The sequence below is a fragment of the Phyllobates terribilis genome, unplaced genomic scaffold, assembly GCF_046119375.1.
Source record: "Phyllobates terribilis strain yellow unplaced genomic scaffold, ASM4611937v1 Scaffold_4__5_contigs__length_816908805, whole genome shotgun sequence".
In the NCBI taxonomy this organism is placed as follows: domain Eukaryota; kingdom Metazoa; phylum Chordata; class Amphibia; order Anura; family Dendrobatidae; genus Phyllobates; species Phyllobates terribilis.
Genome location: NW_027362764.1, coordinates 5,574,334 through 5,591,223, shown reverse-complemented (window position 1 = coordinate 5,591,223; position 16,890 = coordinate 5,574,334). Strand labels below are relative to the sequence as shown.

Sequence of the window (16,890 nt, the reverse complement as noted above, 5' to 3'; positions counted from 1 at the left end):
TCATCACTCCACACAGCCGCCGCCCCATACAGTCATCACTCCATACAGCCGCCGCCCCATACAGTCATCACTCCATACAGCCGCCGCCCCATACAGTCATCACTCCATACAGCCGCCGCCCCATACAGTCATCACTCCATACAGCCGCCGCCCCATACAGTCATCACTCCATACAGCCATCACTCCATACAGCCATCACTCCATACAGCCATCACTCCATACAGTCATCACTCCATACAGTCATCACTCCATACAGCCATCACTCCATACAGCCGCCGCCCCATACAGTCATCACTCCATACAGCCGCCGCCCCATACAGTCATCACTCCATACAGCCATCACTCCATACAGCCGCCGCCCCATACAGTCATCACTCCATACAGCCATCACTCCATACAGCCGCCGACCCCCCAGTCATCACTCCATACAGCCGCCGCCCCATACAGCCGCCGCCCCATACAGTCATCACTCCACACAGCCGCCGCCCCATACAGTCATCACTCCATACAGCCGCCGCCCCATACAGTCATCACTCCATACAGCCGCCGCCCCATACAGTCATCACTCCATACAGCCGCCGACCCCCCAGTCATCACTCCATACAGCCGCCGCCCCATACAGTCATCACTCCACACAGCCGCCGCCCCATAGTCATCACTCCATACAGCCGCCGCCCCATACAGTCATCACTCCACACAGCCGCCGCCCCATACAGTCATCACTCCATACAGCCGCCGCCCCATACAGCCACCGCCCCATACAGTCATCACTCCATACAGCCATCACTCCATACAGCCGCCGACCCCCCAGTCATCACTCCATACAGCCGCCGCCCCATACAGCCGCCGCCCCATACAGTCATCACTCCATACAGCCGCCGCCCCATACAGTCATCACTCCATACAGCCGCCGACCCCCCAGTCATCACTCCATACAGCCGCCACCCCATACAGTCATCATTCCATACAGCCGCCGACCCCCCAGTCATCACTCCACAGCCGCCGCCCCATAGTCATCACTCCATACAGCCGCTGCCCCATACAGTCATCACTCCATACAGCCGCCACCCCATACAGTCATCATTCCATACAGCCGCCGACCCCCCAGTCATCACTCCATACAGCCGCCGCCCCATACAGTCATCACTCCATACAGCCGCCGCCCCATACAGTCATCACTCCATACAGACGCCGCCCCATACAGTCATCACTCCATACAGCCGCCGCCCCATACAGTCATCACTCCATACAGCCGCCGCCCGATACAGTCATCACTCCATACAGTCATCACTCCATACAGTGGCCGCTCTACAGTCATAGCCCCATACAGTGACAACCCCAGAAAGTGACCGCTGAATAGTCAGAGCCCCATTCAGTCACCGCCCCCCAGACAGACAGTCGCCACCCCCCAGACAGAAAGTCATCGCCCCCCAGACAGACAGTCGTCGCCCCATACAGCCGCAGCTCCGCACTATGGCAAGGGCTGCAATCTGTATGATCCAAGAATCCAGCTTGACCTAATCCGGCTCACACAGCTGACGGTGCGGAAAACGATGAGGAACTGAAACAGAGTTTTATTTATTAGGACGGTTCTTACAAGGACATTCAGATCACTCTCCTGACCTGCTTTTCTATGAAGACCCTCCACTCGGAGCTGCTGCAGAACCTCTTAAGGTCATCATGGAAGGTCGGACTCCCATTGGTAGGTGGCAGGGAGGGCAGATGCTGCTGCAGCTGGAGGCACTCATAACACTGGTCCATGATCGTCCGGATGATGGGCACCAGGCCTAAGAAGGTCTCGGACTTGGCGCCGACAGAGCTCAGGAGCGGCACCTGAAGGCTGCCCAGTAAGAAGCAAGCCTCCTCCTTCTTCAGGGCGGTGGCGTACTTCAGGATCTCGTGAAGCTTTGAGGAGGCCGATAAATGCATCTGAATGGAAGAATCACAGGTTAACACCAGCGCACAACTGATAGCAGCATGTAAGCAGTTAACAGCAGCACTCGGCTCTGGTTGCTCCTGATGTAGGCAGATGACATTGTGTATTAGCTCCTGAGCCCACTCCATACGCACGGACTGCTGCACATGCACCAGTATGAGGTCCACGATGGCCACTGCGACTGTCCTAATGCAACCAAGCCGTGGCCTCGTGCCGTCCGCCACGTGTGACCCTCACCTGTTGGTCATCGAGCTTGATGAACCCTATGATGATCCTGAGACCGATCTGTGCCATCTCCTTCAGGTCCGACGTCCCGTTTACCAAGTAATTCCACACATCCATCTTTTCCAGTAAGTTAGTGACCCCCTCGAATATCTGACAAGATGCAAATATTCTCTTTATAAACCAAGAAGCCTCTTAAATCTCAAAGTAAATGTGAAAACTAGAAAGTCACCTTCTCGCTCCAGAGGATTTCATTGCTGTCCCCCTCGGAGAAGAGGAAATCCTGCAGGAGGCGCAGTAGCTTCAGCACGCTGTGCCCGAGGCCGGCAGCGGAGGACGACGCTTCCTTCATATCCGTCAACGCTGATTCTAACATCATCTCCAGGAGGCTGCGGACAGACGGAGGACAGGAGGCTGAGCAACCCCTACGATGTCTGCTGGGGAACAGAGTCCTCGCCATCCCCTCACTCACTTCCTTTTGATCTCATCCGGGGGTCTCACCAGCTCACAGGCTGATCCCAGCTTGGTGAGGACGGAGAAGACCTGACCCCGCTCCTTCCAGGCTCCGTCTTCTTGACCTTCCACTCCCCTCCATGTGACGGAGAAGATGATGTTGGTGAGGAGGTTGCACAGCTCTTCTTCTGGGGTCTGCTGGAGGACAAGCACGTATTACACAGCAGAGAACAAAGAACATGTACAGAGCTGGTGTGGCACGAGGGGAGGGGGACGCGGCGCGGCACCGGGGGAGGGGGACGCGGTGCGGCACCGGAGGTGGGAGAGACATGGTGAGGCACTGGGGGGGGGGGGGAGACATGGTGCGGCACTGAAGGGTGGGAGGCATGGTGCGGCACTAGGGGGTGGGGGGGCACGGTGTGGCACTGAAGGGTGGGGGGGCATGGTGCGGCACTAGACGGTGGGGGCATGGTGCGGCACTAGGGAGTGGGGGGGCATGGTGCGGCACTGAAGGGTGGGGGGGCATGGTGCGGCACTGAAGGGTGGGGGGGCATGGTGCGGCACTGATGGTCACCTAGACACCTACCTGGGGGTTGCTGGTGTTGGAGATGGTGTCACTGGGCAGAGTCTCCTGGTAGCTGCTCTCGTCCAGAACATTAGACAGGCTGGAGCTCTTCCTCGCCCGCATCCCTGGAAAGGGCTTGAAGGTCTCCAGCGGTGAGGGGGTTCCTGGCTGGCTGATGGGGGTCTGGTTCCCGCTCTCGGCAGTGATGGCGGAGCTGACACTTCCCAGGTCCAAGCGCAGGTCGAACGGAGACATGGAGAAAGGGGAGAGGGGCTGGTAGACGTTTTCGTAGGGAGGTCCGTCCGGGCAGCTGGCCTCCTCCGAGGCATCGGCCATACTGGAGGAGCAGTGACTGGCTTGGTCCGAAGAGTCGAAGGACTTGAAGTTATAGGCGTGAAGCGGTTTTCCTTTGGCGGCCGGTGATATGGAGAGATCAGAAAAGCCTTCCGAGAAGTCGAGGTCGGCGGCCTCAAAGGTCTGGAAAATGGGATCCAGATCCGTCTGGTCAATCGAGCTGTCGCGGTAAATCCCCGGCTCCCCGTCCTTACTGCTGCCCATCCTCTTCAGGGGACCGGCCGCTCCTCCGTACACTGGGCTGCTCAGGCTGCGGGGCCGCGACTCATACGACTCCTTGATGTACAACTTGGTCAGGAGGTCCTGCCACCCGATCTGCTTGGCGAGATGTCGTACGATGTCTTGTTGGGAGTAGATGAGGTGAAAAAGCTGAAAAATACAGAAATACCCGAGTCATGAATGTATGCCCCTCTGCAATGCATCCTGGGAGACGTAGTGCAAAAATACCCAGAATCACGACTGAGTGCCTCTTTGCAGTGCATCCTGGGAGATGTAGTGCAGAAATACCCCGAGTCATGACTGTGTGCCCCACTGCAGTGCATCCTGGGAGGTTCTGTCTCCCCCCTCACACATACCAAAGATCACACAATCAACAGGCAACCCTAGCACACCAGCCTAACTAAAGAACTGCAAAGGGCCTCCAGGGTTGCTGAGCGCAGATGGAAAAGGTTCCACTCCAATGAGCACTTCATCGCATTCAAACAGTCCCTCACTACCTTCAAGTCCACACTCACTACAGCAAAACACACCTACTTCTCATCTCTCATATCCTCCCTGTCTCACAACACTAAACAACTATTCAACACCTTCAATTCTCTCCTCCGTCCCCCAGCGCCTCCTCCCTCTACTCTCAGCCGAAGACTTTGCCTCATTCTTCAAGCAGAAGATTGACATCAGACAAAGCTTCTCCCCATACCTTGACCCAACCCTGTCCCATCTCATCCCCGACCCTAACCCACCTCTTCAACCTGTCACTAACAACTGGTGTCTTCCCCTCATGCTTCAAACATGCCTTGATCACACCAATCCTCAAAAAGCCCTCCCTTGATCCATCCTCTCTGACTAGCTATCGCCCCATATCACTTCTCCCCTATGCCTCAAAACTACTGGAACAACACATCCATTCTGAGCTGTCCTCCCACCTCTCCTCCTGCTCCCTCTTTGGCTTCCGACCGCACCATTCTACTGAAACTGCACTGACTAAAGTCACCAACGACCTACTAACCGCCAAATCCAAGAGACACTACTGTCCTCCTCCTCCTGGACCTGTCCTCTGCCTTCGACACAGTGGACCATTCCCTCTTACTACAGACTCTCTCATCTTTCGGCATCACAGACTTGGCCCTATCCTGGATCTCCTCATACCTAACAGACCGGACATTCAGCGTCTCCCACTCACACACCATCTCCTCAACTCACCCCCTATCTGTCGGTGTCCCCCAGGGTTCAGTCCTAGGATCCCTGCTCTTCTCCATCTACACCTTTGGCCTGGGACAGCTCATAGAGTCTCACGGCTTTCAGTATCACCTCTATGCTGATGACACACAGATCTACTTCTCTGGACCCGATATCTCCTCCCTACTAACCAAAATCCCACAATGTCTGTCCACTATCTCATCCTTCTTCTCTGCCAGATTCCTAAAACTTAACATGGATAAAACAGAATTCATCATCTTTCCACCATCTCATTCATCCCCCCATCTGACCTATCCATCAACGTCAATGGCTGTCCACTCTCCCCAGTCCCTCAAGCTCACTGCCTTGGGGTAACCCTGGACTCTGATCTCTCCTTCACACCTCATATCCAAGCCCTTTCCACTTCCTGCCGACTCAAACTCAAAAATATCTCCCGGATCCGCACATTCCTCAACCACGAATCTGCAAAAACACCAGTGCACGCCCTCATTATCTCCCGCCTCGACTACTGCAACCTCGTGCTCTGTGGCCTCCCCTCTAACACTCTCGCACCCCTCCAATCCATCCTAAACTCTGCTGCCCGACTAATCCACCTATCCCCCCGCTGTTCCCCGGCCTCTCCCCTCCGTCAATCCCTTCACTGGCTCCCCATTGCCCAGAGACTCCAGTTCAAAACCCTAACCCTGGCATACAAAGCCATCCACAACCTGTCTCCTCCATACATCTGTGACCTAGTCTCCCGGTACATACCTGCACGCAGCCTCCGATCCTCACAAGATCTCCTTCTCTACTCCCCTCTTATCTCCTCTTCCCACAATCGCATACAAGATTTCTCCCATGCATCCCCCCTATTCTGGAACTCTCTACCCCAACGTATCAGACTGTTTCCTACCGTGGAAACCTTGAAAAGGAAGCTGAAGACCCACCTCTTCCGACAAGCCTACAACCTGCAGTAACCACCGCTCCACCATACCGCTGCACGACCAGCTCTACCCTCACCTACTGTATCTTCACCCATCCCCTGTAGATTGTGAGCCCTCGCGGGCAGGGTCCTCGCTCCACCATACCGCTGCACGACCAACTGTACCCTCACCTACTGTATCCTCACCCATCCCCTGTAGACTGTGATCCCTCGCGGGCAAGGTCCTCGCTCCACCATACTGCTGCACGACCAGCTCTACCCTCACCTGCTGTATCCTCACCCATCCCCTGTAGACTGTGAGCCCTCGCGGGCAGGGTCCTCGCTCCACCATACCACTGCACGACCAGCTCTACCCTCACCTACTGTATCCTCACCCATCCCCTGTAGACTGTGAGCCCTCGCGGGCAGGGTCCTCGCTCCACCATACTGCTGCACGACCAGCTCTATCCTCACCTACTGTATCCTCACCCATCCCCTGTAGACTGTGAGCCCTCGCGGGCAGGGTCCTCGCTCCTCCTGGACCAGTCGCCGTCACGTTTTGTTCAAGATTATTGTAATTGTTTTTGTATGTAAAGCGCCATGGAATAAATGGCGCTAAAATAAATAATAATAATAATAATAATAATAATAATAATAATAATAATATAGTACATAAATATCCCGGGTCATGAACGTGTGCCCCTCTGCAGTGCATCCTGGGAGATGTAGTGCATCCTGGGAGATGTAGTGCAGATATACCCCGAGTCATGACGGTGTGCCCCTCTGCAGTGCATCCTGGGAGATGTAGTGCGGATATACCCCGAATCATGACCGTGTGCCTTTCTGCAGTGCATCCTGGGAGATGTAGTGTGGATACACCCCGAGTCATGACCGTGTGCTCCTCTGCAGTGCATCCTGGGAGATGTAGTGCAGATATACCCCGAGTCATGACCGTGTGCCCCTCTGCAGTGCATCCTGGGAGATGTAGTGCATCCTGGGAGATGTAGTGCAGAAACACCCCGAGTCATGACCGTGTGCTCTGGGAGATGTAGTGCATGCTGGGAGATGTAGTGCAGAAACACCCCGAGTCATGACCGTGTGCTCTGGGAGATGTAGTGCATGCTGGGAGATGTAGTGCATCCTGGGAGATGTAGTGCAGAAACACCCCGAGTCATGACCGTGTGCTCGGGGAGATGTAGGGTCTTCGTGGTGACCTGTACGACATCTCACAGATTGCACGGCAGCACGGAGGACGTGACGATCATTAAGCCTCTCACCTTACGACAAACGTCCAGCTTCACCGGCAGCTCGGCCCTGTGCGACAGGTAAACCACGGCCAGAAGATCCTTGTAATTAGGGGTCACATCTACAGCCAAACACAGGAGATGCTAGAACAGCTGGCAGCGCGGCCCCAGCACGGCTCCGCGAGGCTGCACAGGGGCCACAGTCTTACCGGAGCCCAGGACCTGCTCGGAGAGGCAGCGGATCAGCAGCATGGACACCGGGACCTCGCTGAGGAAGGAGATCAGACCCTGGTACCCGACGTCCTTCAGCTTCAGCCGATGCTTCAGACGCTCGTTCACCTTCTCGTACTTCACCAACTTGTACAGGATCTGGAAGAAGCAGCGATGACAGATGTTACACCTGCAGGCTGTCCTCTCCTCACATCCTGGGCAAGCTACTGCCGCCTGGTATCAGCCATCTCCGGCCGGGGAGAAGCCAACACATTCACAGCCTGCAGAGGGCGCCGACAGCCCGCAGAGGGCGCCGACAGCTCGCAGAGGGCGCCGACAGCTCGCAGAGGGCGCCGACAGCCCGCAGAGGGCGCCGACAGCATGCAGAGGGCGCCGACAGCCCGCAGAGAGCGCCGACAGCCCGCAGAGAGCGCCGACAGCCCGCAGAGAGCGCCGACAGCCCGCAGAGAGCGCCGACAGCCCGCAGAGAGCGCCGACAGCCCGCAGAGAGCGCCGACAGCCCGCAGAGAGCGCCTACAGCCCGCAGAGGGAGCCTACAGCCCGCAGAGGGCGCCAACAACCTGCACGGCCAGAAAAAGCAGGAAATCACCGACCTTAAAGACTTTCTCCCTCAACTGATCGGAGAATTTCTTCTGGGCAAGAAGGAAATAGAAGATGTCAATGTTTCCTTGTTCCAGGAGGAAAGTGTAAAGCAGCTCGTTATTAATGTTTCCCTTCAAGAGGCTGAGAAAAACGTCCAGGATCCCACACACCTGAAATACAAGAAGCACAGGAAGACCTGACATTACTTATCCTGTATTATACTCCAGAGCTGCACTCACTATTCTGCTGGTGCAGTCACTGTGTACATACATTACATTACTGATCCTGAGTTACATCCTGTATTATACTCCAGAGCTGCACTCACTATTCTGCTGGTGCAGTGACTGTGTACATACATTACATTACTGATCCTGAGTTACATCCTGTATTATACTCCAGAGCTGCACTCTCTATTCTGCTGGTGCAGTCACTGTGTACATACATTACATTACTGATCCTGTACTGATCCTGAGTTACATCCTGTATTATACCCCAGAGCTGCACTCACTATTCTGCTGGTGCAGTCACTGCAGATCTGTGATCTGTCATTTCATTATTTCTGCTAAACTAACTCATTCCGTCCCTATAGTGTACCTGCTCCTCGTCATTCACAGACGATGTGTAATTCAGCAGAGTGTGCAAGTCTTCAAAACTCAGGTTCTTGGAAAGAAAATCCTTAATAAGAGAGAAGAGCGACATCTGGACAGTCTTCACATTGTCAGCAGTGATCTGCTCCTCCTTTTGGGTCCTGTAGTTTAGATATGAAATATATTATTTATGTAAAGGTTCTGTCTGCAGCCACCACTAGGGGGAGCTCCCTGAATACAGAGATACATGATAAGATTCTGCCCGTAGTCACCACTAGGGGGAGCTTCCTGCATACACAGATACATGATAAGATTCTGTCTGCAGCCACCACTAGGGGGAGCTCCCTGTATACAGAGATACATGATAAGATCCAATCTGCAGCCACCACTAGGGGGAGCTCCCTGTATACAGAGATACATGATAAGATTCTGTCTGCAGCCACCACTAGGGGGAGCTTCCTGCATACACAGATACATGATAAGATTCTGTCTGCAGCCACCACTAGGGGGAGCTCCCTGTATACAGAGATACATGATAAGATCCAATCTGCAGCCACCACTAGGGGGAGCTCCCTGTATACAGAGATACATGATAAGATTCTGTCTGCAGCCACCACTAGGGGGAGCTCCCTGTATACAGAGATACATGATAAGATTCTGTCTGCAGCCACCACTAGGGGGAGCTCCCTGTATACAGAGATACATGATAAGATTCTGTCTGCAGCCACCACTAGGGGGAGCTCCCTGTATACAGAGATACATGATAAGATCCTGTCTGCAGCCACCACTAGGAGGAGCTCTCTGCATACAGAGATACATGATAAGATTCTGTCTGCAGCCACCACTAGGGGGAGCTCCCTGTATACAGAGATACATGATAAGATTCTGTCTGCAGCCACCACTAGGGGGAGCTCCCTGTATACAGAGATACATGATACGATTCTGTCTGCAGCCACCACTAGGGGGAGCTCCCTGTATACAGAGATATAAGATAAGATTCTGTCTGCAGCCACCACTATGGGGAGCTCTCTGCATACAGAGATACATGATAAGATCCTGTCTGCAGCCACCACTAGGGGGAGCTCCCTGTATACAGAGGTACATGATAAGATTCTGTCTGCAGCCACCACTAGGGGGAGCTCCCTGTATACAGAGGTACATGATAAGATCCTGTCTGCTGCCTCCACTAGGGGGAGCTCCATGTATACAGAGATACATGATAAGATGCTGTCTGCAGCCACCACTAGGGGGAGCTCCCTGTATAGAGATACATGATAAGATGCTGTCTGCAGCCACCACTAGGGGGAGCTCCCTGTATCAGTGTATAATAGCAACATAATATCTAATCATATACTGTAATGTGTAGCAGAGATGGTTCCTTACCCATAATGCCTCCTGACAGAGTCCAGAATGTACTGCACCCCATATTTCCTCCGCACTCTCTGCTTTTGGTCCTTCATGATGGAGGAGAGATACTGGATGTGACCTGAGCAAAGACCATGAATCAATTAGTGTCTCTTAAAGGAGTTGTCCAGAACGTTTTATTCTCCCCCCCAATGTATTCACTCTGTGCCTATAAGGGTCTCTGTAATTACCTCCTGCTGTCCTCCTTGCCTGTGAGGGGCGCCATCGCTGGCCGCTCACAGGTGTCACGTGACCCCCGGCTGCAGCCGGCTCTGACATCCGCTGAGGTCACGTTAAGTTCCGGCTGCAGCCGGGGGTGACTCAGTGCTGGGGTCCCCGCGGTGGCTGCTAGGTTGTGGGCGAGGTTACCCCGTGCGTCACACCCAGCATCCACCGCGCGCTCTGCCTCTTCTCATTCATTGGGAAAGCGGGTGGTGGATGCTGGGTGTGACGCACGGGGTAACCCCGCCCACAACCCAGCAGCCACCGCGGGGAGCGCAGCACTGATATCACGCCTCACTTGATGTGACATCGGCGGGGGGGTCACGTGATGCCTCTGAGCGGCCAGTGATAGCGCCGCTCACGGGCAGAAAAGGACAGCAGGAGGTAAATAGAAAAACACTTATGGGCCCCGGATGAATACATTGGGGGGAGAATAAAAAGTTGTGGACAACGTCATTAACAAAAAAAGGCCATAACATGACAACAACTAGATGAGGCACAGAGGAGGCACAGAAGAAAACACAGAGGAAGCACTGAAGAAGAGCGGAGGAGGAGGAGGCGCGGAGGAGGAGCGGAGGAGGAGCGGAGGAGGAGGAGGCGCGGAGGAGGAGGAGTAGGAGGAGGCGCAGAGGAGGCATTGAGGAGGAGGAGGTGGCGTTGAGGAGGCGGCGTTGAGGAGGAGGAGGCGGCGTTGAGGAGGAGGAGGAGGCGGCGTTGAGGAGGAGGAGGGGGCGTTGAGGAGGAGGAGGCGGCGTTGAGGAGGAGGAGGCGGCGTTGAGGAGGAGGAGGCGGCGTTGAGGAGGAGGAGGCGGCGTTGAGGAGGAGGAGGAGGCGGCGTTGAGGAGGAGGCGGCGTTGAGGAGGAGGAGGAGGCGGCGTTGAGGAGGAGGAGCAGGCGGCGTTGAGGAGGAGGAGCAGGCGGCGTTGAGGAGGAGGAGCAGGCGGCGTTGAGGAGGAGGAGCAGGCGGCGTTGAGGAGGAGGAGCAGGCGGCGTTGAGGAGGAGGAGCAGGCGGCGTTGAGGAGGAGGAGCAGGCGGCGTTGAGGAGGAGGAGCAGGCGGCGTTGAGGAGGAGGAGGCGGCGTTGAGGAGGAGGAGGCGGCGCGTATTAGGTGGCGCGGAGGAGGAGGCGGCGCAGAGGAGGAGGAGGCGGCGCAGAGGAGGAGGAGGCGGCGCAGAGGAGGAGGAGGCGGCGCAGAGGAGGAGGAGGCGGCGCAGAGGAGGAGGAGGCGGCGCAGAGGAGGAGGCGACGCGGAGGAGGCGGCACTCACCGAGCCGCACAGCAAAATCGCTATTGCACCAGATGCGGAAGTCGAAGAGCAGGTGCTGGTGCAGATGGTGGAGCAGGAGGCCGTGGCCGTCAGCCGCTGTCTGGTCCATCAGCATCTGGGAGGCCATGAGCACGTTCATGTCCAGGGTGAGCGGCGGCACCTGGCAGACAGAGCGACGCTCGTTATCACCGCTCCTCTCTAGTGCTTCCTGTCACCTTACGTAAGGCAGCGGCTCTCACCTTCTGCAGGAGGACGCCCATGACGGCGGGGCCGTGGCACTGCAGCAAGCTCTCCTGATTGGTCGGGTGACCCTGGATGAAGTTCTTCATCATGAGGAGGAAGGCCGCCACGCCGTTCCGCTCCAGTCTGCTCTCTGCAAGTAAAAGATGGAGGGCGGAGTCACATAGGGGGCACAAGACCCCAGGATTGAGTAAAACTATCCAGGAGCTGCACACCAGTGTATCTACAGTACAGATAAAACCTCCGCTAATCTGGCATTTCTAGAACCTGGATTATCAGATGTTCTGGATTACTGGACATGATATATAGAGAGTATCTATGTTCCGTATCTCCTCGTTCTTCTTATGGTTTCTTTCATTCCTGGTCGGAGTAAGATTCCAGACTCCGGACTAATGGAGTTTCTGGATTAGAGGATGCCAGATTAAAGGAATGCACCTATACTTTAGAATCCAATATTGACGCACCGGAGGATTTTCCCAGGGGAAGCTGCATGGATTGGGCATTCCTGGAGGAGGTGAGCTCTGGGCCCACCAGATCGTGGGTCTCCTGCACATTGGGGGCTTCTTTGGTCTGTGACGCTACTTGGTGCAGCAGAGGCAGCAGGACGCCCATCCCCCCGACACAGTTCACCACGTCCTGCGGGAAAGAGGGCGAAGGTCAGATTAGAATATCACACACTGCTCCCTGGACGAGCCCTGTATAATCCGGGGGTGCCAGGACGCCCCGACAATAGATGTCATGTGATCTCAGTCACAGACCAATGGCAGAGTCCAGCCTGGGCTCTTAAAGAAACAGTACTTGCCTTTACATGCCATGTGACCACTCTGTGCCCTGTCAACCTCCCGTCAAACGCTCGACTCGGGGACAGGTCCAAGCAAATGTTATTTTTGGAAGCCTGAAAAAAAAAAAAAAAAACACAAAAAAATTGCATGGAAACTGGAAGAAAAAAAAAATCTAAATGTAAAATTTTTTAGAGAAAATTAAAAAAAAAAACAAAAAAAAACCAAACTCATCATAGTCAAGAGATAGAAATTTCTCAAATAACCAACTGAATCATATCAATCTCATTGTGCAATCCCTGGACATCTATCAATTACAGCAGCCCCTAGGCCAGCTGGGATATTAAAAAAAAGGTCTGGGTGGGTCTGAGGTCAATTTTAATATGTCGGTTGTTCCAAGGTTGTTTAAGGGTTAATGTTACTATCCTGTGTGGTCTACGGTAATTTACAGATAAATTATACTTGTGATGTTATAGAATAGTTCAAGTATTAATTCTAATATCCCTGGTGGTCAAGAGATTAATTATAACGTCACGGGCAGTCTAGAATATTTTACAGATCAACTAATATTTCTGTTGTTTTATGGCAGCATAGGGGATAGGGGATAATATTATACTTCCTAGGGGTTAAAATGAATTACTATAATATTCCTGGTGGCCTGGAGATCCAGCAAATCTTCTAGAATATTTTATAGATTAATCACATTTCTGTTTATAGTTAATATTAATATCCCTAGGGGTCTAGAGATCAAATATAATACCCCTGAAGGTCTAGAGGTCAATTACAGCAATTCCTAGGCCACCTGGGATATTAATTATAAGGTCACGGGCAGTCTAGAATATTTCGGTTCTTCTACGGCAGTTTTGGGGACAATATTCTACTTCTTTTGTTCTATAGATTAATTTTCATGTAACTGAGGGTTTGTACCAATTTACAAGTATGAATATTCCTGGTGGGATAGAGAGCCGTTAAATCTTCATAGGTCGTGTAGAATATTTTATAGATGAATCACATTTCTATTTATCAATGGCAGGTTAAAGTTAATATTAATATAGCTGGTGGTCTGGAGATCATGAAGAAGGTTCCTGGTGGTCTAGAGATCAACTATACTGTCACTGTGGTCCAGAGATAATATATTCTATCCCTGGTGGTTCAGAAATAATATTTAATGCCCCTAGTGGTCCAGAGATAATATGTAATACCCCTGGTGGTCCAGACAAAATATTTAACATCCCTAGTGGTCCACAGATAATATATTATACCCCTGGTGGTCCAGAGACAATATCTAATATTCCTGGTGGTCCAGTTGTAATATCTTATACCCCTGGTGGTCCAGAGACAATTTCTAATACTCCTGGTGGTCTAGAGATAATATATAATACCCCTGGTGATCCAGAGATAATATATAATACCCCTGGTGGTCTAGAGATAATATATAATACCCCTGGTGGTCCAGAGATAATATATAATACCCCTGGTGGTCCAGAGATAATATATAATACCCCTGGTGGTCCAGAGATAATATATAATACCCCTGGTGGTCCAGAGATAATATATAATACCCCTGGTGGTCTATAGATAATATATAATACCCCTGGTGGTCCAGAGAAAATATATAATACCCCTGATGGTCCAGAGATAATATATAATACCCCTGGTGGTCTAGAGATAATATATAATACCCCTGGTGGTCTAGAGATAATATATAATACCCCTGGTGGTCCAGAGATAATATATAATACCCCTGGTGGTCTATAGATAATATATAATACCCCTGGTGGTCCAGAGATAATATATAATACCCCTGGTGGTCTAGAGATAATATATAATACCTCTGGTGGTCTATAGATAATATATAATACCCCTGGTGGTCTAGAGATAATATATAATACCCCTGGTGGTCTAGAGATAATATATAATACCCCTGGTGGTCCAGAGATAATATATAATACCCCTGGTGGTCCAGAGATAATATATAATACCCCTGGTGGTCTAGAGATAATATATAATACCCCTGGTGGTCTAGAGATAATATATAATACCCCTGGTGGTCCAGAGATAATATATAATACCCCTGGTGGTCTATAGATAATATATAATACCCCTGGTGGTCCAGAGATAATATATAATACCCCTGGTGGTCTAGAGATAATATATAATACCTCTGGTGGTCTATAGATAATATATAATACCCCTGGTGGTCTAGAGATAATATATAATACCCCTGGTGGTCTAGAGATAATATATAATACCCCTGGTGGTCTATAGATAATATATAATACCCCTGGTGGTCCAGAGATAATATATAATACCTCTGGTGGTCTATAGATAATATATAATACCCCTGGTGGTCCAGAGATAATATATAATACCTCTGGTGGTCTAGAGATAATATATAATACCCCTGGTGGTCTATAGATAATATATAATACCCCTGGTGGTCCAGAGATAATATATTATACCCCTGGTGGTTTAGAGATAATATATAATACCCCTGGTGGTCCAGAGATAATATATAATACCTCTGGTGGTCTAGAGATAATATATAATACCCCTGGTGGTCCAGAGATAATATATAATACCTCTGGTGGTCTAGAGATAATATATAATACCCCTGGTGGTCTATAGATAATATATAATACCCCTGGTGGTCCAGAGATAATATATAATACCCCTGGTGGTTTAGAGATAATATATAATACCCCTGGTGGTCTAGAGATAATATATAATACCCCTGGTGGTCTAGAGATAATATATAATACCCCTGGTGGTCTAGAGATAATATATAATACCCCTGGTGGTCTAGAGATAATATATAATACCCCTGGTGGTCTAGAGATAATATATAATACCCCTGGTGGTCTAGAGATAATATATAATACCCCTGGTGGTCTAGAGATAATATATAATACCCCTGGTGGTCTATAGATAATATATAATACCCCTGGTGGTCCAGAGATAATATATTATACCCCTGGTGGTTTAGAGATAATATATAATACCCCTGGTGGTCTAGAGATAATATATAATACCCCTGGTGGTCTAGAGATAATATATAATACCCCTGGTGGTCTAGAGATAATATATAATACCCCTGGTGGTCTAGAGATAATATATAATACCCCTGGTGGTCTATAGATAATATATAATACCCCTGGTGGTCCAGAGATCATATATAATACCCCTGGTGGTCTAGAGATAATATATAATACCCCTGGTGGTCTAGAGATAATATATAATACCCCTGGTGGTCTAGAGATAATATATAATACTCCTGGTGGTCCAGAGATAATATATTATACCCCTGGTGGTCTAGAGATATCTTATACCCCTGGTGGTCCAGAGATACTAAATTATACTCCTGGTGGTCTAGAGATATCTTATACCCCTGGTGGTCCAGAGATACTATATTATACTCCTGGTGGTCTAGAGGTCATCTATAATATTCCTGGTGCTCTAGGGGGAGATTAGTGTGAGATATTAACTCCTTTATTTTTTCACCATTTCCTCTTTCTTCCATAACCTTTTCATTTTTCCACAGATGCGGCTTTGTGGGGGTCTTGTTTTTTGCACAGGGAGCTGTAGATTTTATTGATACAATTTTGGGGCACATAAGACGTCTTGATTACTTTTTGAACTACTAACTCCAGGCCTTTGCTTTGGACCTTGGGGACTTGTGGTCACATTGTAGTATATAGGAAAATTAGATATAAAAGGTATCAGCGTAAACCGGGATGAGACAACCACCTCTGTGGCGCCACCTACCTGTGGAGTGTAGAACAGCAGCAGCTTGGTGCTGAGATCAGAAAACTCGCTCTCCGGAGTGAAGGGCGACACAAAGTTTGGTCCTGAAACAAATACAAAGGGGATAAAAAAAAAAGCCGAAATATTATAGAATTCTTAACCCCCGAAAAAAGGCTTAAATAAACAAGACCCCCAGAGTCAGAGCTGATCCACTGGTATTACCGGCACAGTAACATTACAATATGGAGGTTATATCAGTGCTGGAGCGTTATAAGAGGTCAGACCCCTTGTTGACTCCTGCCCCTTCCCCACCATAGGACCTACCCGCCAGGTACAAGGCCTTTACATGAGCCGCCTGAATGGAGTCATGAAAGATGGACACGGTGCCGAGATGACCTTCTAATGAAGTGGGGGTCCCCCACTCTGTGTCCTGGGTTCCCGCCACAATGGTGGACACAAGACCCTCTCGCGAGCTCTGGGTGCCGCCGAGACCCCATCCGTGTCCCACCGAGGTGGCTGGAAAAGACTGGGAGCGGCTGAGCAGGGAGTGTGAGGCGAAGGTGAGGTCCGGGGTATGAGATGGAGAGGAGGACACTGTGGTGGTCGTGCGGTGGCCAGCGGACCCGATACAGCAAGAGGTGAAAGACTGCAAAGAGGAGACACAAGCTGTGGACGATGGAGTGATAGTCCATGCAGAAGGTACAAAATACGCTCCCGCCCCAATCTGTGCTATATAAATCTC

At 51.2% G+C, this 16,890-nt stretch overlaps 1 protein-coding gene across 4 annotated transcripts in view; it reads right to left on the bottom strand.

Moving 5' to 3' along the window:
• Positions 1–16,890, bottom strand: part of NBEAL2 (neurobeachin like 2) — a 127,653-nt gene that overhangs the window by 35,181 nt on the left and 75,582 nt on the right. For 3 of the 4 annotated variants that reach the window (XM_073677094.1, XM_073677092.1, XM_073677095.1), the window contains 16 exons: positions 16,473–16,794; positions 16,170–16,252; positions 12,428–12,520; positions 12,090–12,261; positions 11,625–11,758; positions 11,386–11,545; positions 9,875–9,977; positions 8,499–8,652; positions 7,916–8,074; positions 7,301–7,460; positions 7,125–7,213; positions 3,198–3,899; positions 2,631–2,809; positions 2,391–2,547; positions 2,174–2,311; positions 1,624–1,929 (listed from right to left, as the gene is read on the bottom strand). In XM_073677094.1, coding sequence (XP_073533195.1) covers positions 1,624–1,929; positions 2,174–2,311; positions 2,391–2,547; positions 2,631–2,809; positions 3,198–3,899; positions 7,125–7,213; positions 7,301–7,460; positions 7,916–8,074; positions 8,499–8,652; positions 9,875–9,977; positions 11,386–11,545; positions 11,625–11,758; positions 12,090–12,261; positions 12,428–12,520; positions 16,170–16,252; positions 16,473–16,794 — 3,111 coding nt within the window. The remainder of the gene's footprint in view (positions 1–1,623; positions 1,930–2,173; positions 2,312–2,390; positions 2,548–2,630; positions 2,810–3,197; positions 3,900–7,124; positions 7,214–7,300; positions 7,461–7,915; positions 8,075–8,498; positions 8,653–9,874; positions 9,978–11,385; positions 11,546–11,624; positions 11,759–12,089; positions 12,262–12,427; positions 12,521–16,169; positions 16,253–16,472; positions 16,795–16,890) is intronic. The other variant, XM_073677093.1, reaches the window with a different exon arrangement.